At 40.1% G+C, this 26,641-nt stretch overlaps 1 protein-coding gene across 2 annotated transcripts in view; it reads left to right on the forward strand.

Moving 5' to 3' along the window:
- The first annotated feature begins 1,516 nt into the window (after nt 1-1,516).
- The window catches only part of mark4b (MAP/microtubule affinity-regulating kinase 4b), a 56,841-nt gene continuing 31,716 nt past the window's right edge, over nt 1,517-26,641 (forward strand). The window contains exons 1-3 of one of the 2 annotated variants that reach the window (XM_085430815.1): nt 1,517-2,597; nt 23,174-23,371; nt 24,345-24,398. In XM_085430815.1, coding sequence (XP_085286941.1) covers nt 2,550-2,597; nt 23,174-23,371; nt 24,345-24,398 — 300 coding nt within the window. In that variant the 5' untranslated portion in view covers nt 1,517-2,549. The remainder of the gene's footprint in view (nt 2,598-23,173; nt 23,372-24,344; nt 24,399-26,641) is intronic. The other variant, XM_085430814.1, reaches the window with a different exon arrangement.

Genomic DNA, 26,641 nt, shown 5'->3' on the forward strand with positions numbered 1-26,641 from the left:
CCAAAATTTAGGGTCCAGTTTCTGCGAAGCTCTGGCTTTTGGAAAACTACAGGCTAGAGGGATTAAACTTTGCCTTATCCCTATTTATTTTTCACAGTCCTTTCTCAAGTGTTTCCCTCTGCCTCACAGAGGCTGGCTGCAGATTTAGATATTCAAGAAAACAACAAATCCACCAGTGTCCTCTCACTTGTGCCAAACAAACACACATTTCTGTGCCTCACATTGAAAGGCTTGGAAATGCAACAAATTCACTCACTATTGATTTATAGTCATTAGTTAGTGTGTCTGTGGGCCATGCACATAAAACAGCCCTTTGTATGTTGTGTGTAATTTGTTAAAACTTACTTTAAATATACTTGTTATCTAATAAATGTTATTTTTAAAGGTACTTTTTGTAAATACTATCTATACAATTTAACCCGATCTTCCACCACCAGGGGGCGGTGTTTCACAGGTGTGCTTTTGACTTTCAGTTTTTAGCCCTGCCTTTTTTCATAATGACTTGCCTGATTGAATCGCTGCACCGTGTTCTAGTATAAATGAGCAGAAGTACCGATAATGACTCTTCCACAGTTATCAGCAGTTTTAATTATTCTTCAATGGCTGCCCTTTCTTTTTTTTTCTTTTTTTTTTCTTTTTAGAATTGATTTTAAAAATTTACTTGTTTCATTTAAAACACCGCATGTCTTGCCTGCTGCTTCCATAACAAAGAGAGGTTTTCAGCCAGAAACCTGCTTAATTTCCCACCTCACACTTATTAGTTATTATCATATCATATTGCTTTAAAGAATTTAAATAACTTTTACATTTCTTTCTGACTTCTCTTTTGTTTTGAAGGTTTAGATTATATATACTTAAAGATGTCATTTCTTAGCTCACGAGTTACTTTTAAGAGTTTCTCGTACGTTTTGCGTGGCTCTGTTTCAAACTTAAATGGTGGAACTTTTATTTATTTATTTTTCATTTTGTAAGACGCTATAAAGGATGTATCTACGCATTATGAAGTCACCCACTGGTTTATAAAGCCCAGAGCTAAGCATTTTCACCACTGCCATCTTAGTGTTTTGAAACTGGATGTGATATGTGAGTGGTGAACCTGATTGTAAAACTCCACTATCAGTGAGTCGTTAGTCGTGGGCCTATGTGAAACACAGAATGGCCAAACCTTTTAATTTTCTATGCAATATGAGATGAAAATAGCGACGGAGCCCATAAACGCACCAGGAAAGAGTTCACTGAGGTAAGGGTTGTCTCCTGCTGGTCATTACAAGGAATGCAGATAAAAGACACTTTTCAGGCCTTTTCTAATCAACCTTTATTAACACAATATATAGCTGTATGGGACATAAAGTCATAGCGGCTGTTTTCTTAAATCCTGCTGATAGCTTTTCTTCATCCTGGAAAGTTTACCATGGGTATCTTTATTTTCCGAGCTCTGATAGATTGCCGGAAGACAGATTTTTTTGCGGGGTCTTGAAGGCAGCTCGACAGATGAGAGAATAGCGCGTGTCTGTGTGCGCGTGCGTGGAAGGCAGCAGCCCTGCCTACCGTTGACGTTCCCCACTCTTTCTCTTGTCACTGTTTTTCGGGAGGCGAACTGGGGGAGAGGTCCGCTCTTCTCTCGTCTTTCTTAGAAAACAGATGGTGTGTTCGTGACCCGGCGGAGACGTATCTTCGCCCTCACACGCCGGCGACTTCTTCAATTACCGCTGCAGCACTTTTAACCAAATCAAAGAGGAGAGGAGCCAAGGGCGGACTGGACAGAGAGGAAGAACCAACCATAGGACTCACACACTGGGAGGCTGCACGTCCGCCTGCTCTCTTCAATACATTGATTTATTTAACCGGGCCCTGAATGTCTCCCGGCGTCCAGAAGTGCTGCCTCAGCCGGTTCCTGCTTCCTTTTAAACTGACTGCGTCTTCGTGGACTGTCCCCAGAATTATTCAGCAAGCTAACAGGAACACACAAAGTCCCCTGCTTTTTTTCTTCTGAATTCAGACCGTGGTGGCCAGAGGGACACTGAGTCCTCGCCTCTGTTTCCTCTTATCAGCCCCTATCGGTTGCTGTGTTTTCCACCGGCTGTGCGCGCTTTCCTCCTTTCTCAGCAGAAGACGATGCAGGTGGAGGTAAACCGGTGACCACAGGGGCTGTTTTGTTAACTATCCAGCAGCGTGTCAACAGAGATGAGAGGATAGCGTCTGGGAGGGGATTTGGGGGAAAGCGAAGCGCTAAGTGGGGGGTTCAGTGTTGGTTTTCCTTCTTCAGATGAGGCAGACACACCATAAAGACATGAAGTGGATGTAGCCAACCGGTTCAGTTTTTTTAAAGCATCAGTTTAAGCTGGATCACTGTCTTGGTGATCTGTGCTGCCTTCACGGACTGTGACAATGAGGATTTTATGAGAAGTGAAGCCTTTCCCCCTCTATCTACATACAGCCAGGCTAGTCTGGGGTGGCATTTCTTTCTTTCTTTCTTTTTTCACCCGGTGTGAACACAACCCAGACTTTTTTTTCTCTCCTGGACGGCGAAGCTCACTCAGGGACAAAAAATGTCTTTACGCACAGCACTGCCTGGGAACGAGCGGAACCCGGACCATGTAAGTAGATAATTAAAAACCATAGGCGTCTGTCTGTGAGAGGTTGCACTTAGGTTTTTATTATGCTTTTCAAGGAGCTGATCATAATAACCCCCGTCAGCCCGCGGGCCCAGAGATTAGTCTGCCATGTGCAAAGAGCAGCTGCAATCAAGCAAGGCGACGTAGACGCGCTAATCTCCCCTAGCTCATTTGGGACAGGGTGCAGTTGGACACACATGCTGTCCAGGATGGAGATATGAAGATTAGACTTTCACCTCCACCGGTGTTTTCATTGCGCATGTTTACCCCCCCTCAGCTCTCAGCTGATCAATAATTAATGCATCTGATGCAAGACCACCCAGCCAACCCTCACCTCCACTCCATCACCTCCACCCTGTCTGGCCCGCCCAGTTTCCACTTTAATAAAACCGCGACAGAAAGCTCAGTGGGCAGCTCAATATTGCAAAATCTGCTGTGTCAGGCTAGCCTGGTCCATCCTGCTGATAGCCTTCTGTGTCTGTGGCAGCGTGGGATTTTGGCAGACTGTGTTTGAGTTGTTCTTGATTCAATTTTTAGTGTTTGTAAATATTCTTGTAATTACTGTGAACCTCTCTAATGTCCTATGACATCAGTTGAGCAGCTGTGCAGAATATCCCCACCTCTGTCTCAAGGGCACCCAGCTCAAAGCAGCTTCTCTTTTTGGATGTGAAGGTCTAACAAAGACCACTTCCTCTTAGTGCAGCTAACAAAACACTGAATACTTCCTTTCCTGCTTTTTAAGGTTATTTAAAGTGTATGCTGTCACTGCCTCAGGCCCTGGATATCTTTTGTTTAGATAGGTGCAAATATTTCCAATACCAGTAGTGTCTCTCACTGAATTTTCCTGCATCCAGGGTTCTCAAAGTGCAGACCCGAGGCCGGTGGTGGCCCTTAGTAACATTTATTTGTGGTCATGAACACGACAAGGAATGATAAAGCATACACAATGTTTCCCACATTTCACAGAGGGATTGTAGGTATTGGTAATAAATAATTATTGCAAACGTGTGGAAGATTTGGACTGCTGCACTACAACAATAAGAATGCAAGACCTTTAGAAGTGTAGCTAACAAACGACAGCTTGTAAACTTGAAGGGTTGCAGACCTGTATCAGTAGCTACTGATGAGAAACCTGCTTAGTGAAACAGCAACTGACATCCCAAGGAAGTTAACGTTAACAGCATCCATCCTCAGGACACTCAGACATAATAGACAAACTTTAGCCTAACTGACTCAGGATATATCAGAGGATCAGACTCATTCCAGTGAAAGGAGCTGAAATATATGATGCTGAAGTTGGTGGAGAATGATATACTGGAATCTAGGCAGTTTAAGACCTGAAGTTAGGCTCACAAACAGCATTCCTGTGAAGGTGTACAAATCTTCGAGCATTCAATGGGCGAATTAGACTTTACTTAGATGCAGTGCCTCTATGAATTGACAACAAGTGCATTATTAGCAGGACTGCAGCCAAAGATCATTTTGGTAGTCGGCTAATCTGCCAATTTTTCTTCGATTAGTCAACAATTATTTCAATAACTCTTATCTCCTCTTCCTGTGGGCAAACCTGTTCTAGGCTCCAGTGCCTCACCTCCCCAAGTCTACCCACCTGTGAATATCACCCTGTTCTCTCTCTCTCCCCACAGATTAGCTACTTAATGTTAGGTGGAAAAGGTTTGCTATAGTATTAATGTGTGTAAAAACTAAACAAACAAACTAGGAGACAGTGTAGCTATCTCTGTTTATTGGTTTACAATCGCATTTCACTCATTAGCTGCCAAAAAGAGATTTTTCTGCCAAAAACTGATTTCTAGTATTTGCCAAATATTAACTGCCCGTATTTAAACTGCTCTAAATAACGTTTTGGCCTATAATTTGTGAAACAAATGTCAAATGACCTATCAAGTCATCTTGAGCCACAAACAGCATTCCTATCAAAAGGTGGAAGCCCAAAAGTGACGTTTATATCCTTTATTTATCCAGTTAAAATGTCTCATTGACGTTAAAAAAAATATTTTTAAGAGTAATCTGACCAAGAGGATCGCAGAAATTGCAACAAATATAATAATAGGTTTAAAAAGATGTCTTATGTGGCCAAAAAGAACCGGATTGGTTTGAATGTAGGTACAATAACACATAAAGTCATAAGATACTTGGAAAACAGGTAATTTTTACATTTTATATATAATCACTTTGTAAATCATGTTCACCAAAGTCCTATTTACCAATATAAGTAAAGACATGACACATAAAAACATTGAAAATCAGTTTTAAGCAGATGATCATTTTTTGGCACAACAGCGGCGTTTTTAAATGCTTGTGCACTGCAGTAGTGCTGTCTCTGCTTTGCACTGTCTGTCCTGATGAACAGAATTAACTGTTTGGGATTTCCTTACCTGGATCATTGAGCATGCATCAAGATCTTCTTCTTCGTTGGTATTGAGCGCATTCTTGGCAGACGATAAGGGCGATAATGGCCACCATAGCTTCCTGCAGTATATTACAGTTACAAAAACACATTTATGTGGTATAGTATATGACGCATCGGCAATAAAATTCTGCTTCCGCGTCATCGAGTATGTTGATGAATCGTTGTAGCCCTAATTTTTAGTAGCATTTTTTTTAATCCATCCAAGACAACACTGTTATTGATTCATAATTATGCAGTCCTCTTGCTCTTATTTTAAAAGAGGATGCTAAATTGAACTTGCTAGTGTCTCCAGTCTAGTCTTTCCCTGCTGGGTGGCTTGTAAGGATGTCGTTGCTCTGAGCTGTCTTTACTGTGCGATCCATTGCTCAGACAGATTTGAAGTCCATTGTCTAGGATTGCAGCTGCCGACAGTAATCTGGAACCTGCACCATATAGAAAGATAGTACACTACACTAAGTTCACAGAGTACCACGATTGCAAGCAGCAGTCCAGGACCATGGACTTTGAGTCCATAGACTGGATAAGAAACTAACTGGAGAAGCAGCTGACTAGTGCTCCATCATTTATTGCCCCAGTTTATATATCATTTTATAGCATATTAAATTATCTAAGTACAGTCAGTGGGAAACACTGATGTAGCAATGTAGAACCAAGGGAGTGTTGCTTTTAAATGTCACTTCCTCTGTTCTTGCCATCTTAAAGTACTTTTGTGTCGAGACGTGTCTAGAAATACTTCCTTGCTAATGTTTAAAAATTAGAAGAAGATTAAAAATGATAAACCATTCTCTGAACAGAAGCATTTCAGACACTGTAAGGCAGCGGTCCCCAACCGTTTTTGGCGCCACGGACCGGTTTATGCCCGACAATATTTTCACCGACCGGCCTTTAAGGTGTCGCGGATAAATACAACAAAATAAAACTAGTACCGGTACCAAAAAAAGAAGATTTAATCATAACACACGTGAAAAAACAGAGTTAACGATAAAACGATAACAAAATAACGCTGAAAACCGATTTAAAAACCCTGAAAACCATACATTTCACATCTGAGCCTCAACTCTCGCGGCCCGGTACCAAACGACTCACGGACCGGTACCGGTCCGAGGCCCGGGGGTTGGGGACCGCTGCTGTAAGGGATCGACTGCTTGTGACAAATAAAGCTTTCATTCATTCATTCATTCATTAGGTCACTCTGGTTACGATAATTTATTGCACAACTCATTCTGGATTGTAGCAGTTAGGTGTTTATTGTTTATACCGCTTGCTGGAACGCTGAGGTTCTTTTAGAGGTGGCAGAATCTTCTTTGACTTTTATGCAAACCTGTTGTAGCTGGTTTGGACATTTACACCACATCCAAATAATAAAAATTCAAAAACATTAAAGTTAGATCGAGGCTTGTGTTACAATAAAGATTAAGACTAAAGAAGCTCAGTCTTCACATTGAGGAGAATCTGTTTTGTCCACACTGTGAGATACCAAATAAAAGCGAGAGCCACTGGTGGATTCTTTCCCCTGTTTTTTAATAACTGCAAGAGTCATAAAACGATTTCTCCTGAAGCAGAGCAGTAAACTAATAATAGAGCCTGTTAAATGCTTGATGCAGTCTACTCTTGTCAAAAATGATCCTTGTAGAAATGCATATGTAGCATTAAAGCTGGTGAGAACTCAGCATTGCAGGGAATAAACCAGAATGATTGCTGTCCTTGCTCAAACACAAGCCTTTTGTCTTAGTAACCTCACCATGGCTACAACATGGGGTCCTGCACACCCCACCCCCACCTTCCCATTATTCCTCACCCTCTCCTGTCCATTTTAACACACACACACACACACACACACACACACACACACACACACACACACACACACGTTCACTCGCCGACTTTGTGCCTTCAACTTACAGACCTTATCCCATTTTGATTTATAGCGACGTCCGTCCGGAAGCAAGTTTAGCCACTTGGCAGACATCTCGACAGTGCATCCTGGCAGCTGTTTTAAGGCCTTTATCTAAATGAATGGTCAGACATCAATAACTTATATTTCAGGCTTCACTGCATCTTCGCAGTCACCCGGGTTTGCTCGATTATAGAAAAAATCCCAGTCACAATTATTTTGATCAATACTGAAATCATAATTGACAGGATTACTTACAGACTCTGGAAGAATAGAAGAGTTATGGAAATTTCAAAAGTGGATTTCTTTGTTCTTTCATTACAATTTCATTAGAAAGAAAATGTTAACTGAACCTAACGTGCTGCAGCTTGGCAGGAGTTTCCTTGGAAATAAAACGGTCGCTCTACAAGAAAACAATAAGAACATATTTGACAACAAGCCAAAATTGTAATTGAAATTAAACGTTATCAGTTTGCACAGCCCTAGAATCATCATTCAAATCTGCTGAATGATGCTCGATTATTGTGCTTGGTGCACCTTCCTAGCAAAGTAACTACATGTCGACACAAATCAAAAACAGCTGCCTACAACTAGATCCGCTTGGTGTTAATATGCAGTGCAAACACAATATGTTGATTAGCACAAACATAATCACAGTTCAACACAAGGTAATTGGCAGTAAGTGTCTCTCACAAAGCTAATGCACAAGCTAGCGTTCTTCCAATATAGACATATGCCATTTTCCCATTTTCATCGCTCTGATAGTTTAGCTCCATCACCTCTGAAGTCTTTCTCCTTCCTGTGTTGTAGTAAAACTGTTGTTCAATATTTATTACCTCCAAGTCCAACAGGATTAGCCCTATTTCACTTGTGATTGCACCAGCGCACAAGTATAAACGCAAGCAGTGATGTTGCTCAGTAGGTGTAGGGGCTGCTGGGCTTTGATGCAGAACTCTAAACCCACCCAAGAACAGTTTCCAACACTGATTAATTAGAAATGTTGTTTGTGCTTCGGATCTTCACGTTGAATGCCAGATTTCATTACAGGGTAGTTACAGATGGTGGTAGAAAGACAAATAAAAGTAAATGGAAGTTTTGAATGCAGCACACATGTGGTTGAACATGTTGGTGCATGTATTTGTGTGTTCTGCATGTAAGACAGGAAAGTCTCACATGCAAAAGGCTCCGAGACCATCACAAATGCGCAGCGCATGATATTATCATGCTGTGGCTTCGTCTTCTGAGATCATCAACACCACATTGGCTTATCATTCAGTCACATCACACATGACATGACAGTCTGCACTTTCACGCCACACTCTGCAATTTACATGTTCTTACTCTCTGTTCTCTGCTTTGCTCTCTTCTCTTGTTCAGTCCTGTCATTTCCTTTAACCTCCCCGTGTATATTTCTGACTCTGTCGCAAAAGTCACCGAAACCAGAACTAATACCTGACATGTCCTCCATCCTTTTCACCTTTATACCCCAAAGTTAAAAAAGTCCCTGCTGCTTTTTGTACTCTTTAACTGCTGTAAGTCCTTATAATTACTCTTCTGTATTTTATTGTCTTGTGCTTTTTTTTAATCAGAAAATTGCTAGTTGTACAATACTTCAAACCTGAACAAACCAAACCAGAATATCCATAAGGGCAGGATTATGCTTCTCTGTAGGCTGTGAACATTTTAGTAAAGAATAACTGACAGAAGGCACGTCAACAGTTTGCAGTAGGCGACATGAATAGCAAATAATTTCTAGGGTCACCTTTCAGGACGAATGAATAAATTACATTTTGCTTTTTACTTCCACTCTTATTTTGTGTGCTATGGATAATTGAATTGTTTTCAAGGACGTTGTTAATATTTTACATCTCTTTGTAACTTACTGAGCTCAGTCTTGAGCTTATTGTGACAGTTTTACATCTTTAATCTAAGGGTACAAAAATAAAACGACGTGAAGCAAAAACGCACTGATATAGCACTTTTCCCCAGTCAGGCAATCATGCATGTATTTGACCAGTACAAAGAAGCCAGAACATGCAGGAGCAAGCTGCCAGGATTCAAATCCTTCTTGCTATAGGCTTGTATTTAAATGAAATAAGGAAATGACAAAGCTTTAAATTGAAAATTAATATTTTAACTAATATTTTTGTTAAACTTATATGAGGTGTTATTAAAACGTTCCAATAAATCAACGTGATCTGTTTTGAAGTTGCATCTGTGTCAGTGTTCATCTCCCTCTGTAGTTTCCTTGTTTCCACATGCGGGTGACTTAACCCAACCTGCTAAACCTGCATCTGCAAACGGCCTGTGAGAATTTTCATAGAATCTTAAATTTTTTATTTAATCACAGGATCTTTTCTCCTCTTTAACTTTGTTTTGCTGTGTATTTGTGTTTTTAGAAGAAAAGGTTTCGTGGGATTATCTCTTGAGTTTAGAATATTTTAAAGTCTCAACAGCGAAAGTTAATTACAGGTGTAATAAACAGGTTTTAATAAACAATAAACAGGTTGCATTGCTCTTCTTAATGCTGAACTGTGGGAATGGGCACACTTTTTTGCTTGGGGCTAGTCATAAGGTTTTAATGTGTGTGAGAGAGAAGGAAGTCGTATAGAGGGTGTGGGTGAGTGCTTGTGTGCACATGCACAGCTGTGTTTTCTTACAAAAAGGCCAACATGTCTTTCAGTGCACGACTGCAGGGCACGGCGAGGCTTTTGTGTTTCCCTGGACAAGCAAAAAGATTCAAGTACTTGCTGTCCAGACATGTTACCCAAAAACTGGCACCCTCCTTTGATGCCCACGTTGGCATTCATTTCACCTAGAAACACTCCAGATACAGTCATAAACAGCCTTAGGCTTTAAATCATCTGGTCCGCCGAGGCCAGCCGAACCATGCATGATGGGTATGAAATTAAGCGGGCTGCTGTTAAATTGCTTGCCCAGTTTTATAGAAAAATGTGAAATAGTCATGAGAACTATTTGTTTGTGCTTATAGATATAAACTGTCATGTTGTTTTGTGACAGCACAACTCTGAAACTGAAATTTTTCAATAGGAGGTATATTTTGTGCACGTAGCACATATGTTGCCTAGATTCTTCAGCCAAGACGTGTCACTGAGGCTAACTGACCTTTAAAAGTCACGAAAAACTTTTTGTTTTTACCAAACCACAATCTTTTTCTAAACCTAATCAAGTTAATTCCCAACCAAAACGAGTCGTCTTTAATAGCCTGACCCTGACATAGTTGTTTTTATTGTCTGAGCCGCTTCCAACAGTAACATATTTGAAATTAATGACACTTTAAAAATAAATGAAAAACAAATGAAATGGAAAGATTTGTTATTCTTGTAGCACTTTGACTGAGGTTTCTTGTGTGAGCAGCAAAACCCCACGAAGCCTCCGCATGTGGACCTTTCTGCCCTTTAAAAGTGGAAGACATCATTAGTACACATGAAAATTCATGCCCAGAAATACAAATCTGCAGATGAAAGCTTGTGATTATAGCACAAGGTGCATTGAAACTCTGTACTGATCGCAGTGCCTTGCTGATGTTTACTTTTTTGTAACCTTGCCAACTGAATCCAACTTAAAGGCGTTTTGGATTACAGCTGCAACAGCGGACCCAAAAGGTCAGAGAAGCAGAACACTTGGAGGGAAGTTTCCAGCTCAGATCCCTGGAGACGTGATTGAGTTACCCTCTGTTTAGCCTTAACAGCTACAGCAATGTTGCCCATGAGCGGGTCACAGAGCCCCCAGTTTCCCTGGTTATATTTTACAGCGTACAGTAGTAAACAGTGAAACTGCAGAAGCATGAGTGTAAAGCAGGGCAGCATCAGGAAAAGAGCTTAAGAGCTTACTGGACCTTCCTGAAAATGGCTTGCTCAAGAGCCTCTCAGTGGCAGATTTTTAAGGAAAATTTAAGGATTTGCATTCCCTGCTCACATTACCGGCTTAGAGGCTAATGTCAATAGTATTTATCTGTTGTTTTTGAATTGCATTTTCTAAATTACTTTTCAAACACCCAGTGTGCCATTCAATGGGCCGTAAGGTTCCTGTTGGTTTCATTTGAGCAATTTCTGAAGATTTTTTGGGGTTTCATTTGTGCCCATAGCTACTGTTAGAAATGTAAAATCAACAAAAGCTACCTATAGTCTGATAGAAATGTAGTTATTTAAAAAAATGCATTGAAGATCATCATTGAAAAGGTCTTAAATTAACGCTGAAATGGGGAGATAATAATTGGGATTAGCTTTATGATCATTCCAAAGAAGGGACGCTGTGTTAGATGCAGGTTAAAGAGCCTAAGCCAAAAATAATAAACACAGTGATTAAACTTTGCTGGCACCAAATCCAAAATTAACTGTCTTGGCATTTTGTCAACACAGATTGTTTTCTCTCCAGCAATTATGTAATTCTAGTTAAGTGGTTAGGCAACAAACGCTGAACAGGTGGCGTTTTCTGGAGATCAGGCTACCATGTGCAGAATGACACTTTTCACGGAGCCTATGCTAACTGCCAAACGCTCACAAAACGAGACAAGCAGATTTGCACAATTACAAAATCTGAACCAGGAGACAAGAAGAAAAGACACTCAGATATTCATAGTCAGAGCACACAGTCAGGCTGTTGTGTTCATTGTGTAGAGGGCCTCTTCGGCTGTCAGGTGTCGACTTACTGTCCTCAGTGTTTCTCCTCAGGCCTCAGCTGCTGCAGTTTAACCAAAAGCCCTTTTAGTTAACAGCCATCCAGTGTTTTTCAACCAGAAAGACCAGGTCGCTCTCCATGAGCTATAACTGCAGTTTTAGTGCTCGCTGGGAGGTCTCATCAAATTTGCAAAACTTGTGTGCCCCTTGAAAAAAATAATTTCATGCCCAATTTGGGTGTTCGAGAGGAGCCATAGAGCGAGCTGGATGTTTGGGAGTGAAGGTTCGTGTGATGTGTCATTCAGCTGCCTTCTTTGGCATCTTTTTCCCACGCCTGGTCAAATATCAGACCTAAAATATGAAACTCTGGTGGTTTCTACACAACTAACAACAGTTAGTCCTCATGTACTTAAGGCAAGGAGTCTGAGGCTATTCCCGATAGTTCTGGCCCTAAATTAGTGCTTCAGTTAAGAGAAGTGAGAAATATATCTGTCACATTTCTGGTGGTTTTTTTGGTGGAAGGCCAAAAACTCTGTGTGTGCTATGATGTCTTGTTTACAGATGAAACTCTGCTTACCAACTTTTTAAAGTTATTAAAAGCTGTATGTGATTATGATGGAATCACATGATTTGTGTGTGCATGTGATAATGTTTTAGTAACTAAAGTAAAATATTCAGCAGTCCAACATCTCTAGTTCATACCAAAAGTAGTTGGTTTGTTTTTTTTTAAATTGTGGTCAGTATAAACGCAGAGCCTGTGATGCAAGCTTTGTCACAATACTTCCTGTTCCTCTGTGTGTTTTTGTTTGAGCTAAGATGACTTTTTTGCATTTATCATCTGGTTATAGACAGAGAGCTAGAAGTACATTGCAAGTGTTGTCAATAACTATAGTATGACTTCCCCTTGGCAGTGTGGTTAATAGCTTCCTGCAGCAGACCATAATCTCAAAGAACACTACTACTAACATTGACATCCATTATTTCACCCGCTTAGTCAGAGGGTCTGCAAAATTGTTGTCTGTGAAGCCAAACCAGCAATTACATTTAATTTAAGAGATGTTACCAAGCAGGTCATGTTTCTCTCCGATCAGTGTGCATGGTTTCGTGTTCTAGACAAATTGCTTTGGGCATGAGGAACAAACATAATTGTGAGAGGTTGTGTAGGTCTTGTAATTTTACATTAGGTAACAAAAAGGCCAGAAACAAAGACTGAGCTGTGGGAATGATGGAAAAGGGAGTGGGTAGAAGGTACTGAACAGAAATTAAGAGGTCAACTGTCAAATGATTAAGAGGACCTGACTCAAAAGTGTATGCTTATTTGACATAGACTGGTATGAATGTGGAAGTATGCCGCAAACTGTGAGTAAGACGGGCTGCTAGTTTCACAGATTACAAGTTGTCTTGACTAATCCAGTAATGATCAGCATCATAAGTTTTATGTATGAAAGGAAGTAAATATTTCATACGATTTGCCTAGTTTTAGCAATTATCACTCCCACCAGAGATAACACTCGATCGCACTCATCTCTGACATTACTGAAAAAAAGCCTGATGAGCTGCTAGCTCAGAAAATGAATTAAAAATTAAAACATTATTACAAAAATCTTTCAAATGGAAACTATTATTATGGTTTGACTTCTATTCTGACTTTCACCCTGTGTACTGAACCTTCCATTATTACATGTCCACAGTTTTTGCATGAGTAATACTGAATACTGCCGTATACTTAAAACTAATCTTAGTAGTCAGTGTTTCCACTTGGGTGATTCCTTTGGTGAGGGTGGGGGGCTCCCCAGCTTTTCTATTTAGTACACAAAAAAACAGATGATACAAAAGTTTCTTCTGTTGCCACCTGGTAACATCTGGTTGCTATGGAAAAATGTGCATTCTCTGACCTGTTGGTGAGTGGTTGCTGGCTGTTGCTAGGTGAAATTGGTTGCAAAGAGGTTGCTGTACCATAAACCTGCTTGTGATTCCTGTGATCACTAGCAGATCGCTGCGGCTGTCGTTTGCGTGGAAGATGCCGACTTGTCTGAAAACACTTTTAGATTAATTAACACATGTTGGGAAGTTTTCAATGTATTTGCAGTAGGCTGTCATGAACCATGTGCTGTTTTCATCTCACCGTTGTACCTCCCTTACTGTGCATGCTCAATCCCTCAGTCCTACCACAAACTATGAGAGAAATGAATGAGATCATACATGACTGCAAAAAGCAGCAGAGAGACTGACACTGTGAGGACATGACTGAAATGGACAGTAAATTTTTTCCCAAAGGGAATTGTGCCTTTTCTTTGCATTTATTGATGTACATTTATACAGTGATGCAGGGTTTAGAGAGAGAGGAGCTGAGGTCTAGCCAAGGAGTGACTCAGCTCTTTAATCCGCTGCTGTTGATCCAAACAGAATAAATCTGACCCTTACTCAGCCTGTACTGATGATTACAGAGCCATGGCGAATGATATGCTGAGTAATGTGTCACATTTCCAGAGGCAAAAAGAAAGCGTGTGTGTACATTTGCAGTCCTGCCTTGTCCAGACAGAGGAATCCAGTTACATTTTGCATACTGTGGGGTCAGATGATGTCACACTGGAGGAAGGAGGCTGCATTTAACCCACAGTGTTGGGTAGTTGTCCTCTTAATATTTGTGCTGTCCGCTTCATGTAGGGGATGATATTTAAATGTCTTCTCTTAAAACCTCTCCGAGGTATTTCAGCCTAAGAGGGTAATGGATTTAACAAAAGGGGCATTGTGGTGCAGAAAACAGTAATTTATTCATATTTGGTTTGATTTTTTTTCAGCACAATTACTGCTTTTAGTGAAGACTTGGTCATCACAAGATGACTTTTTTTTTAAATGGGATGTTTAATAACAGCCAGAGTAGCTGACACTTAACAGGGTAGTTAACATTGTCTTGATTTTTCAAATTAAGGTCAATTTAATGATGATTTTAAGCCTTAATAAGTGTTATAATCAAGGGTGCACATAAGTGGTCCGCAGGTGCGCATTCGCTGTCAAAATAAAAGATGCGCACCAGATAAGAAGTTGCAACGTGCGTTTGCGTACATATAAAAGGCAGTGTTTTTGTCCGCTAGAGTGGGATTTTCACGGCACATTCTGCACCACATCTCTGTGCGTTCATCATTTGTTTGAAGCCAGCTCACCTCCTGCATCCACTTTTCCGAGAATACGTGCTTCTTTTGCGGTTCGGACTCCTTCTGACATTTCTTTGGAGGTGGAGGAACACCAAAGTAGTTGCTTAAAGGAGCTTGCTTCTTGACATCTTTAAGAGTTCTAACCAATGTCTATCTGCTTCTTTGCTTTAGTCATCCGTGGATAATCTGAAACACAAAAAATGCTTTAGGGATGTTCTGTTTGAATATCAGTCATTTATGTTGTTTAAGGGGCAACATGTGGAAGCAATGCTTATTAGTCACAGCGTGAAATAGTTGTGGGTTATTTAGACTCCCTTTGAAATAAAGTCAATTCTTCTTTCCGCTCTCATTTATTCCAAAAATACACACATTTTAGTCCAGTTTGACCTTCATCTATTCATCATACTCTTCTCTCACACATTTCCTGCCACTCTTTATCATCTGTTTACTAGTACAGCAGAAAGTGTTACAAAATGATTCATGAAGAAATATCAACTCCAAAAGATTATTTCCTGCGATGAACACAACACGATGGTGGTGACACAGTATAAGCGCTGAAATGTTTGAGTAAGGACTGATAATTACGCTACATAAATACTGTCAGTATTAAGTTAATTAGAACAGAACTCTTGAGCTTTACAGCATAGCTTTGAGTGTTGTGAAATAGATGAGCCATTAGGAGATTTCTTTTGTATATTGATATAGACTTAATATATGCTTTTTATAAAATGGAGCTGGGTAGTCTTATCCATGATGAGGGTGTTTAACCCTAACTGGCAACCAACACTGAATGGACATCAGCTAAACGACAACATTTGCCTCGACTTTCTTTACTTTTATTCTTCCGGGCTTTAGTTTTACTAACTTTGCCATGTTGTTTTTATATTTGCGTATAAAATGGTTGTGTTGTTCCTTCTCCACTCTTCACCGTGCCTTTGCCACCAAGACTTGAGTCTTTCACGCACAGATATCTATGCCTCGTGAGACAAAAATGTTTAGGAGAGGATGTAAATGACTGTCTCTGCAAGTCCACGGTTAACCACCCTCTATGTATGTTGCAGTTTGCATCATTTTCTAGCTGATTTTAGCTCTTTGGTTGACACTCTTATTTATCACACTCTCATATGTCAACGTGTATGGTCCCTGAGATCGTCATCTGTTAGTGCAGTACTGTTATGAACGGCAATATCTTGGAGTTTTGGCTTTAAAGTACTAGTTCCTCTTTCGTTCTCAGAAATAAACAGATGCAAGATGACTAATTCGATTTTCGCTCCTTTTTGTAAGCCACACAAAATGCTTCCTGCTTTTTCAAACAAATCCGATCACATTATGAGGGAAGTGAAGCTCCAGCAGCTGGTTGAGCTGAAGCTCCATTGCATCAGACAGCTTGTCTGTTATGGTCACTGGCATGGGTTTTTTTTTTTTTCAGCTCTTTCTTCCTTTTGGGGCCTGCCAGGAAATGCTCGCTGAGTGTTGCAGCTCAACATGTGACACGTCTGCTGTCATCGCTGTGACATCTCTGTCTCCAGAACAGGATGTGATGCTGGTTAAGTTCATGCAACTTCCTGCTGCTTTTGACACACACTCCTGATGGATGAGTGAGATGTGACAGGTTTATACAGGGATCCTGAGCTCTTAGAGAGGAAGAGGAAGACTGTCTTGCGAGCGTGGACAAAGCTAATATCTTTAATGTGTACTCCCACTAGCAGTTAGACTTAAAGTGTAGATTGCCGGTTGCATGAGAGGAATGTAGAGCTGCCAGTCAACCTCAAATTATATGATCTGGGGCCAGTTTCACAATAATAGAGTTTACTATGGCTTAGATAATGGAAATATACTTAAAATAGATGTGTAAATTCAGACCATAAGACCTTAAGACCTTAACTTTCTTAAGCAGGAGCACAATTAATAAGTAAATAAAGATACTTACATCAAAAATAATGGCACACTAAGTAGCTTCTGCAGAAATTGTTAGTCTAAAAAAAGGAAGAGGGACTAAGAAGCCTAAAAAATGCTGCTGAGATAGTGGGTAGTGTAACCCTCGTGTTGGTACTTTCTAATGGTCGAGTGGTTTATGTAGGCTAATTTTGATGTTGGGTGCAGCTGCTTGACTAATCATTTAACGCAGCTTAAAGCAGCTTATTTCAGTAAACACCATAAATTGGATTTGATAACAAAGTAGTGTTTGTTATGTGTTTATTATTCTTAGCAACACATGATGAGTCATGTTGGGTTTTTTTGGGGGGTGCTTCTTCTAAATGTAAGGATATAGTTAGCTTGGCTTAAAATAAGTCAATCTTTATTTTTAGTGGCCAGAAACCAGTGCTCCCCCAGTTGAATTCTCGTTGAAACAAATGATAGCATAAGGTCAGTGTAGACCACATGCTGTGACTCAGTTATCCACAGAGAAAAGCACTGCCTTGGACTAATGCATAGGAAAAGTCAAAACTGTCTCGGTGAAACTAGCACCTGGTCGGCTACATTCAAAACAACCTATTGGAATAAAGTCATTGTGGGACTTTCCTATCACTGCAATAAGTATGTATTTCCCTAAACTGGTTTGTTTCTTTGTTTCCCTTTAAATACCTTTAAGTTTTTCCCTCCTACATAGTTTACAGGTGAACATGCTTTAACCTCTCGGGCAGGACAGGGAATCTAACATATCCAACTCACTGTTACTGACAGCAATTTCTCTTTCCTTTTTTAGCATAAGATAAGAATCCTTCTTATCTCTTTGTTTTTTTTTCTGTTATGTTATGGAGATGACGTGTCTGCAGTCATGTGTAATAGAGCCAGTGACGTACCAGTCTGAGGCCGAGAGCCTCTGGAGCAGAAGAGGAAGCTGTAGTGTAGGTCACTGTGTCTGTGACGATGGCTGAAGGTTACACCATTCCTCTGCTGGGCATAAGGTCACACATCCTGTCTTTACTTAGTACCTCCCTACCCAACACACACACTCAGAGCAAAAGTAAGTCCAAGACACCTCCCTCAGGGTGTGGTCCATTGTGTGGAAGCACATTTGTATTCGTCATAGTGGGTGTCTTGACGTAGTGTTGCCTGCCTCGCCTTTTACATTCCTCCAGTTTAATTTAAAACTAATATAACAGACCACAGAAAAATCACATTTTAATTCTGCCTTTGCAACAATGAGCTGAGTCTTTTGAGTTATTTATGAGTCCCGCTACAACATATAAGCAATAATCCCTATAACAACAACAACAAAAGTTTAATTTACAGAAGAGAAACAGCATCCAGAGAAATGATAAACTAGAAAAGATGACAGGCATGTTCCACGGAGTATAAAAGAGGAAAATGTTCCTCAGGCAGATTAGGCCCATATTGAGAGTAGATGAGATTCATGAGTTTCCATTCATCGATTCATATCCATTTTGTTTGGCTCTACTCCCACACAGATCAGTGCAGATGGAAGATAACTCCTGTGCTGTACAATAGCCAAGCCAGACATGCAAACGTGTATGCCACCGCAATGCCACCACATACCTGAGCGAAAACTTACCTCTTATTGCAAACTAAAAGTGGTTTCCTGTGATTTGTAGCTCATATCTCTGTAGTTTTTCACAGAAAAAGACGGGACCAGAATGCTGCAGATCTGCTTAGAAAAACCAGTTAAATGTGTTAGTGTTAAATAATTTTTTGCTCTTGGTTTAAGAACAGATCTTTATCTGCTTTGTTGACACCTGATCATGATCATCATCCTTCAGGCATGTCACGCCATCATAAAGATCTGAAAATGTTGAGAAACTGCACAAGAGGCTGTAGTTTTATTTTATCTTATTAATTATACGATAAAAATTATTCTGTTATAGCAGCCAGCTTATATTAAACTAACACAAAATCTAATAAGAAAACATCAGCCAAAAGCAAATAGCTCCACAAAATCAAATTACTCTATACAATAAAATGGCTACATGAAGTAAATTAGAGAGTAAAGCAGAAAACTGCAAACACCAGATCATATTAAAGTGTCAGAACAGAGAGTGTAAAGTGTAATGAGCACTGCAGGTTTGGAATAAAACCATTAAGGTGCTCGGACATACATGTGGTGTTGCCTGATGTGGGGAAAATGTCCTGCACCTGTGTATATAAGCTGATTATAGACGTGGATGACTATGCATAAAGTGTAGAAATTTCTTTAAACAACTTTTGGCAACTTTTCAAGCTAAAAGTCGGCGTCAGATCTTTCGGCATCATGTCAGGCCCTTTGGCAGCTACGCTCACACCTTCAGCGCATTGTTGTTTAATTGACATCAAGCTGTCATTCGTGTAAGCCACACATGAATTTATAGGAAAAAGCTGGCATGCTTCCTTTGTTGAGTCATTGACAGGAGCCTTGCCTGTCAACAGTGTGTTCCTCTGTAAGATGATGTCAAAGGAATTATTCAGAAAGTAACAAAGAACATTTCAGCTTGTTTTTTCTTCATAGAGACTAAAGTGTAAACTGTAAAATGAGAGACTAACAAAACACCAGAATCTCACTCAAGGAAACTGAAGCACAAACTTCTTTGGTGGTCTTTAAGAGTCAACAAGCTGTATTGTCGGATAATTTAATTAAAAACGCTTCAAGAGGCACCAACAGTACACAGTGGAGCAGTCCACTTTAGTGACTAATTTTACACCTTAGCAGCATCCAAGTGGAGTGAGTTCTGAAAATAGCTTCCCACTATGCAGCTGTTATCAGCAGGGTTCAATGCTTTTTTGAACCAGACCATAAATGTGCTTTTAATGGTTCAAAGTTGGGAATTTTAATACTGGGATCTGGGGATACCCTAAGGAGTTACCCTAAGGATCATTAGAGGAAGTGGTGTTTTTGGTACTTTATCATTTTTCAGCTCCGGAGTATGCATACTGGACAGAAGCAAAATCTGATTTTGTAATAAGGATAAACATTGTATTGGTTTAACCTCGCATACGTTCTTGCTACGATTTAACGATGCAGAACATGGACACCAAATCTCAGTGCTTTCAGTCTACAAGGACAAGGTGCAGCTTGTTTGCTGAATGTGCAAATCATTTAGCAACAACCAACACACACACACACACACACACACACACACACACACACACACACACACACACACACACACACACACGGAGCCCTTCATCCATCTTCTATATCAAATGTCACCTTACACCCATACTGGAGGGGGAGGGTGGAGGCTTTAATCGCCCCACTCCCCACCCTATGATATCTTTGCTGCTGCAGTCTACCAGCAATATAGACTCCATCACATCTTGCTCAAGCACACACACATGCACGGGCCTGCTTGTGAATGAAACTGCGTGGTAATCAGCAGGATTGGGTGAATCGATAGACTGCACTCCCTGAAGATGGGGAGATGGCGAGATGGGAGTAGTGTGATGGAGGCCACCGGGATGCTCAAAATGATGAGAGGTCGCTGAAAATGAAGATAGCGTCGTGAGACAAAAGAGAGGGCGTGTCCGGGCATGGCGAGGAGAATAGAGGGAAAGGAGGCAAATTGATTTGTCTGGGGGAAGGGATGAACCAGAGGAGAGAGAGGAGGTGAAATTAAAGGGGGGAAGGGAGAGGAAGAGGAGAAAATGAAGGAACACATTTGCTTGGTGGCTATGGCGTTTTAAATATCATATTCCAACTCTTTAGTTATAATCCTTCAATAAAATATTAGTTTCAGTTTGTACTATTTTGGTCCGAACCTTGATGTGTGATCAGCTTCAGAAAGAGAGATGAAAGAATATCAGCTGAGGGCGATTTTTATTTGTTTTCTGGTGTACTGATTAATGTTGCAGACAGTCCACAATCAAATTTATTCTTCTAAACAATAAACTCGACATTTTGTTTTTTTACATGGTAGTTTAGCTTTTAATAGTAATTTCTTCACATAGCATATGAGCTAGAAACATCTCCTTTCTTCATTTACAACCAGTTAATGCCCCCCAGGGATGTAGCACATTTCTCAAAAACCTGCTTTTCTCTTTGTCTTTGCTGTTTTGTATTAGAAATATGATGGAAAAATGCCTCAAGTGTTTCAAAAAAATGCATTTTGGAAAGCTAATAAAATCTAAGAATGGAAGTCCACAAAGAGAACGACAAAAAGGAGGCGCGATGAAAGCTTTTTGATGTCTGAGAGATGCAAACGGGTAAAACAGGCTGGGTTTAAAAGGTCCTAACAGCAATAACAGCAAATGGTGATACAGTCTGAGGTGGAATCACAGATCTTCTTGACTTGAACCTCATTTGTCTGCAGATTCTTCTTAGGCAACACTCTGCCAGTGATATTGCCTAATCTAGAAATTTACCAGTGATTCACAGAATATGTTAATCGTGATATTGCTTCTGTGGAGATATACTAACACGGAAACATTTACCAGACAACAATTATTCTCAAACCCATGGAAATGTGAGTTGGCTCCTGAAACGAGAAGCAAATATGTTCCTGCATTACTGAGTTGGTGGAAATAGGGTCGGCTGTTGAGTCATCTAAAAAAACAGACATGATTTTTGTAGAAATCTTTGGGTTTTTGTTTGTTTTTTTTTCTACATCACTTAACATCCATGGTGCTACAAGTCTCTGCAGTTTCTTATGACATGTAGTTTTGAATATTGAGTAATTCTCATTTTTCTAAAAGGTCTCATCTGACAGGGCTGGGCATGAACTTTTTCTGGCACTTTTTACTTTTTGCTTGTCCAGGCAGAGACGCCGCTAATCTGGGGTAGAAATGAAAGCACTTCATTTCAACTGAATTTAAAGAAATCAGGTGGGAGAAAAGAATTGCTGTCTCAGACGAGTGAACAGATCTTAATGCTGAACTTTGACATCTGTATGGAGTACTATGCAATTTATTTGAGCTTTTTCATTTTTAATTGATTGCAATGACGGGGCACTTTTTCGTCCTTTGAAAATAATGCTAATTATTCATGCTTTGCATGAAATATCACCCTGTAACACAGTGAGTAATGAACATTTAGTTGCTATTTACAGTTTTCCAAATGAAGCGGTCTATAGCTGGAACATTTCCTGATGGCTTTCACAGAGAAAAGTGGTGATTTGCTAAATATAGTGAAAAGTGTAGCAAGTCATTTGCAGGAAGGACTGAATCTCATTCGCCTTTGAGTTACAAGGTAAAAACTGATACAACTGTCAGGAACAAGGTTCTGCATCATTAATTGATTGTGAAAGTACTTTGTAGCTAACAAACAACATTTAATGCTGAGATTTTACAATAGTAATGTTCACCCTTCATTCCAGATGTTTGTTTTCATTGTAGTCAGGTCAGGTACCTGAAGCTTCCTCTATTTTCTTGTTTCTTTGTTCCGCACGTCATCCTTACTGCAGATGGGTATTTATGTGTCCATTCAGTGCTCGGGAAAGCAAATGGAGAGATTAAAACTTGAAGTAAAGCGGTCAAATAAAACCGACAGTCAAGTCTGGGAGATAAAACAATAAAGATAAATGATCAGAATACATTTGACTCCAATTGAAATATGAAACATGATCAATGTAAAGTCAGTAGAACAAAAGGCCAATGATAATAAGAATAGCGCTGCACTCATATTGCTGGAGTAGAGTTGGGTCTGGCTGACACACAGAGCGTAACATTTGTCAGACCTATATTACCTGTCTCTCCCTCATCACTGTGAGAAAATGACAAAGGGTTGGTTGGTTGGCTGTCGCAGTTACCCTGCTGTTTCACTCACCAATCTATTCTTTAAAGGGTGATTAAATTCAGACTGTTGTGGTAGTTTTAGATATGAGCATGTTGTGAGTATCAACAGACGCTCAGGTATGAAGGCCAGATCGGTTTCCCACCACCATCATTAGGAACACGAGTCTAACGTCACTGACCCTGCAGCCACACGAGTGTGCTGAATAAAAACATCGAGGGGTGCTGGGTGCTCTTTCTTTTCAACTTCTGGTGTCTGGTACAGGCTTGCAGTTACATAGTCAGTGTCACAAGGTATCTATAGGCATGCAAATCATTTGGAGCTTGTGACTCTCTTTCACTCTTTCAACATCGGTGCAAGTATTTTAAATACGTTCGGTCTGCTACTAGTTAAATTTCCACTTAAATAATAATTTAGCCAATTAAAGGTGAAAAAAATACTTAAAAAATCAATAGGTATAAAATTTAATAGGTATATTCCATCTACTATGATTTATTTTCAAGGGAGAGCTGCACAACTGAACTGTTTTGCTTGAAAAATTTAGGGTTTTTTTTTTGTTGGTTTTTTTTAACCATTCAGCTCTAATGTTGTTTTTATTTAACGAACTGTGAGTGGGAGTCCTCTTTCAAGCTAAATTTGTTTTCTCTTACAGTTAGAGAGTATCACATCTAAGATTTCACATTGGATACAGTTCTTAAGATTCCACTGTGTTGTTCATTAAGAATGAATGGTGTCAGTCACAGTAGTTTATGTATTTATCTCTCTCTTTCTTCAGCATACCTCCCTGTCGGCCAGCCGCTCAGAGAAGGGCACGGGCTGGTCAAGCCGCTCACTTGGTGCCAGATGTCGTAACTCCATCGCCTTGTGTTCAGATGAACAGCCACACATTGGAAACTACCGACTGCTCAAAACCATCGGCAAAGGCAACTTCGCCAAGGTTAAACTGGCGCGACACATATTGACCGGCAGAGAGGTGAGTTCAAGGAAACAAGAAGGAGAGAAAAACAATGCACAGAAAGCAAAAAGCAGAAAAAATCCTGATAATTATTACGCTGAAGGGCAGCCGTGCACAGTGGCTCATATGAGGCTAAAAGAAAAGAGTTTAGGGGTTGGAGCAGAAGTAAATACTGCAGATCCTTGTAGCGCAGTCAAGGCCTTTAAACCTTTTGAAGAAAGACAGTGTGTGTGTGTGGGTGTACGTCCATGTGTTTAAATACACTGTAGTCTTTCTTCTCATAAAACCCTTGACCTACATTAGCTCAGTTGATAACTCTGGGCTCAAGAAACTTTGTGTGTCTGCCACTGGCTTAATCATGTGATAGCTGCTGTGTCCACCCACATAAAGCAGAAGACAAATATGGTGGTTTAAAGTTGTACTGGTATGTCCGGGTCAACACATGCTGTTAAACCTCTTGCTTTATTAAGTAAGTTTTAGCTTTTATGTCTTTTCTGTGTTGTAAAACATGGCGTGGTTTGAACTCTTTGGCCTCATTACAGTTTGTTTTGATTCACTTGTATTTTCTCATTTAAGACTATTGGATTGTGTTGTGCTTGCTAGTAGTATTACCCAATGCTAAAGATTCTTCAGATTATTCTAGTTCAGGGTTTATTTAGTCCGGAAGCTGGAGTAAACTCATCATCTAAGCATATTTTTCAGTAGCCATCAAGTGTCAGACTGTCTTGACTGTCAATATGGACACTGAAGTGGCTGATAATAAATACAACTCAAAAAAACAGCAAATTAATTGATTAAAAAATGAAAGCAGTGGAAATTAGACGGGAAAAGCAAAGGGCCACGGATCGGACTCGAACTGCTACATTTCAGCCGTGTGGCATGCGATCACCTACTCAACCAGTGAGCTATGCTGGCGTTAAATAAGCCAGTTTTTGTTGGGCAAGTGTGATAAATTCTCTGTATTTATTTTGTTTTTGTTTTTTTCTCCCAGGTTGCAATAAAGATCATCGATAAAACACAACTGAACCCAACCAGCCTTCAGAAGGTGAGTGACACATTACTGGATCAGCCGGTGTATATCAGTTTAATGAGCTGGCCACTTAACGTTCAACTGAACTCTAGATTTAATTGTTGTAGTAAGAGTGCAGGATTTTTTTTCTTTTTAACCTGTGGCATCCTGTGTGTGCTTATTTGTGATGCCTTAGATTAAAACTCTCAGTTGAGCTTTGTGTGCTGTAGTCATCTGACCTTTTACCTTTTGGTTGTTATGCGGTTAAAATGTGAAAAACACAAAAGCAACAGTTCGGGGAGAATTTAAGCACTGAGGCATCTGCGTTGGCTTTGTCAGTGGTTGCAGGGAAGATTCATCTCTCCATCTTCAGCTCTTGCAGTGCTGCTTGATAAAAGGCTTGCCTGTCCAGTTTTATGGGTTATTTATATCTTTTGTGAACTCGGTATAGTATATTCATTCAAAGAAGCCAGCGAAGCAGTGACTTTTGCTTTGTGTCATTGTAATGCATCCGTCACATGTGCACTCAGTCCTCCAGAACAAAGCCGGACAAAGACTTGGAGTAACGTACGTCACCGTATGCTTCTGTGGTGACATTTAGGGTTATGTATTAACTACATGCGTTGCATTTGTGTCCTTAATGAGATTAAACCCTTTCCTGTCTCAGCTCAGACTGCTTGCATCTATTTGTGTTTTTGTGTGTGGTGCATGTGTTAATTGAGCACAATCTAATGAAACAGAATCGACCACTGCCTCAGGGCTGTCTTCTGTTTTCAAGCAGTGAAAGTTGCGGTATTTTCTCATTCAGCTATGATGGTGTTTAATAATACAGCACTGAATTATTAATGTCTTCACTGAGTGCATGATTTTATTATATTTTGCTCCATGTGATTTTATTGTGGTGTTGACCTCTTAGATAGTTGAGCAGTAAAGTTAATCATTATTCACTGGACTATAGTATCATACCTCCATTGTCATAATATCTAAAGCGTGACTGGGTAGCTGCTGTGACGTCACCCAGTGGTTAATAAAGTGTGAACTTTCACCGTTGACTAACCAATCAGCATACAGAAATATTCCTCCTTTCTGACTCCTGTAATGACCTTAATTTACAAAATTAGCTTCATGTTTTATTCAATAAAACCAGAAAGTCGTGACTGAGCCCATAAATCATCAGGAGATTGTTTACCAAGGTCAGAGAGCAAAGGAGCCCAGGGCTGTTTTTCCATAGATTTCTATATGACTGCAAGTGTTTGTGCTACCACATCAATCGCCCCCTGTTGGTCACTTTGAAAAAACAAAATGCAGATTTAAAACACTTAAGCATTGGCTATTTTTCCAGACCCAGAGGCTGCGTCCATATTTTTTACTGCCTATGCTAATGTCAAAGCTAGACTGTGGTTTAGACATTGGTTCGGTTATCGGTTGCATGTAGTACTAATATGCGGTTTTCACATGTGAACTCCAGACAGTGGCAGCTGAATCAGCTTTGCTTTCCCACATTTAGCCAGCAGATAGTTAACATCAGATCTTTTCTCACTAATGGAAACAGTTTGATTTAGGTGTTGGTTATTTTAGGACCACTGGCTGTGAATTCACCAGACAATCAATCAGACATCACATGGACTTAGTAGTATGAAGCTGGCAGGCTAAAGACAGTTGACTGTCTGGTCTCACATGCAGCTTCACCATTTAATGTCTAAAAATTGCTTAATTAAACGTTTGTAATTTAAAAAATACAATGAGTACTATAAAAAAAAATACTATGGGTTGTAAAACGTGCTGCTAGTTTTTGTTTGCTCTGTTCTGGAAATGTTAGTTGGTTAAAGAAATGTGCTACTTATTTCTTCACCTTCAGACATCTGAAGTAGGAAATCGTTTTAATAGACTAAAGAAGCAGAGCTGTACCACAAGCTTTTATTCCCCAGATTGGCAGCAGGTTTTTCTGGCTGTTCATTTTGTCATTTGCAGGTTTAACCTTGTGTATTTGTGTGATGGACTCACAGCTGTAAGAACCGTTCCCAGAGTTTAACAAGGGATTTCTTTGTATAGCCTCAACCCTGCTGACCAACCTTTGTCCTTGTTCAATTATGACTTTACTTTATCGTGCACAACAAAAAGCACACTCTCTCACCTCATCTGGATCAATACTGCACCACATACACACATACAAACTGGCCTATTGATGAATTCTCAGCTGGTTAGGTAACTAGTCCAGGCTAGGTTTGGCTCAACTGATAACACAAAGTTGTGTTATTGGTGACGTATGGTTGTCCGTG

This window comes from Copadichromis virginalis, linkage group LG14 (assembly GCF_057382275.1).
Source record: "Copadichromis virginalis isolate Kocher_CV1m ecotype Utaka linkage group LG14, C_Virginalis_male_GT1.1, whole genome shotgun sequence".
Classification (NCBI taxonomy): Eukaryota; Metazoa; Chordata; class Actinopteri; order Cichliformes; family Cichlidae; genus Copadichromis; species Copadichromis virginalis.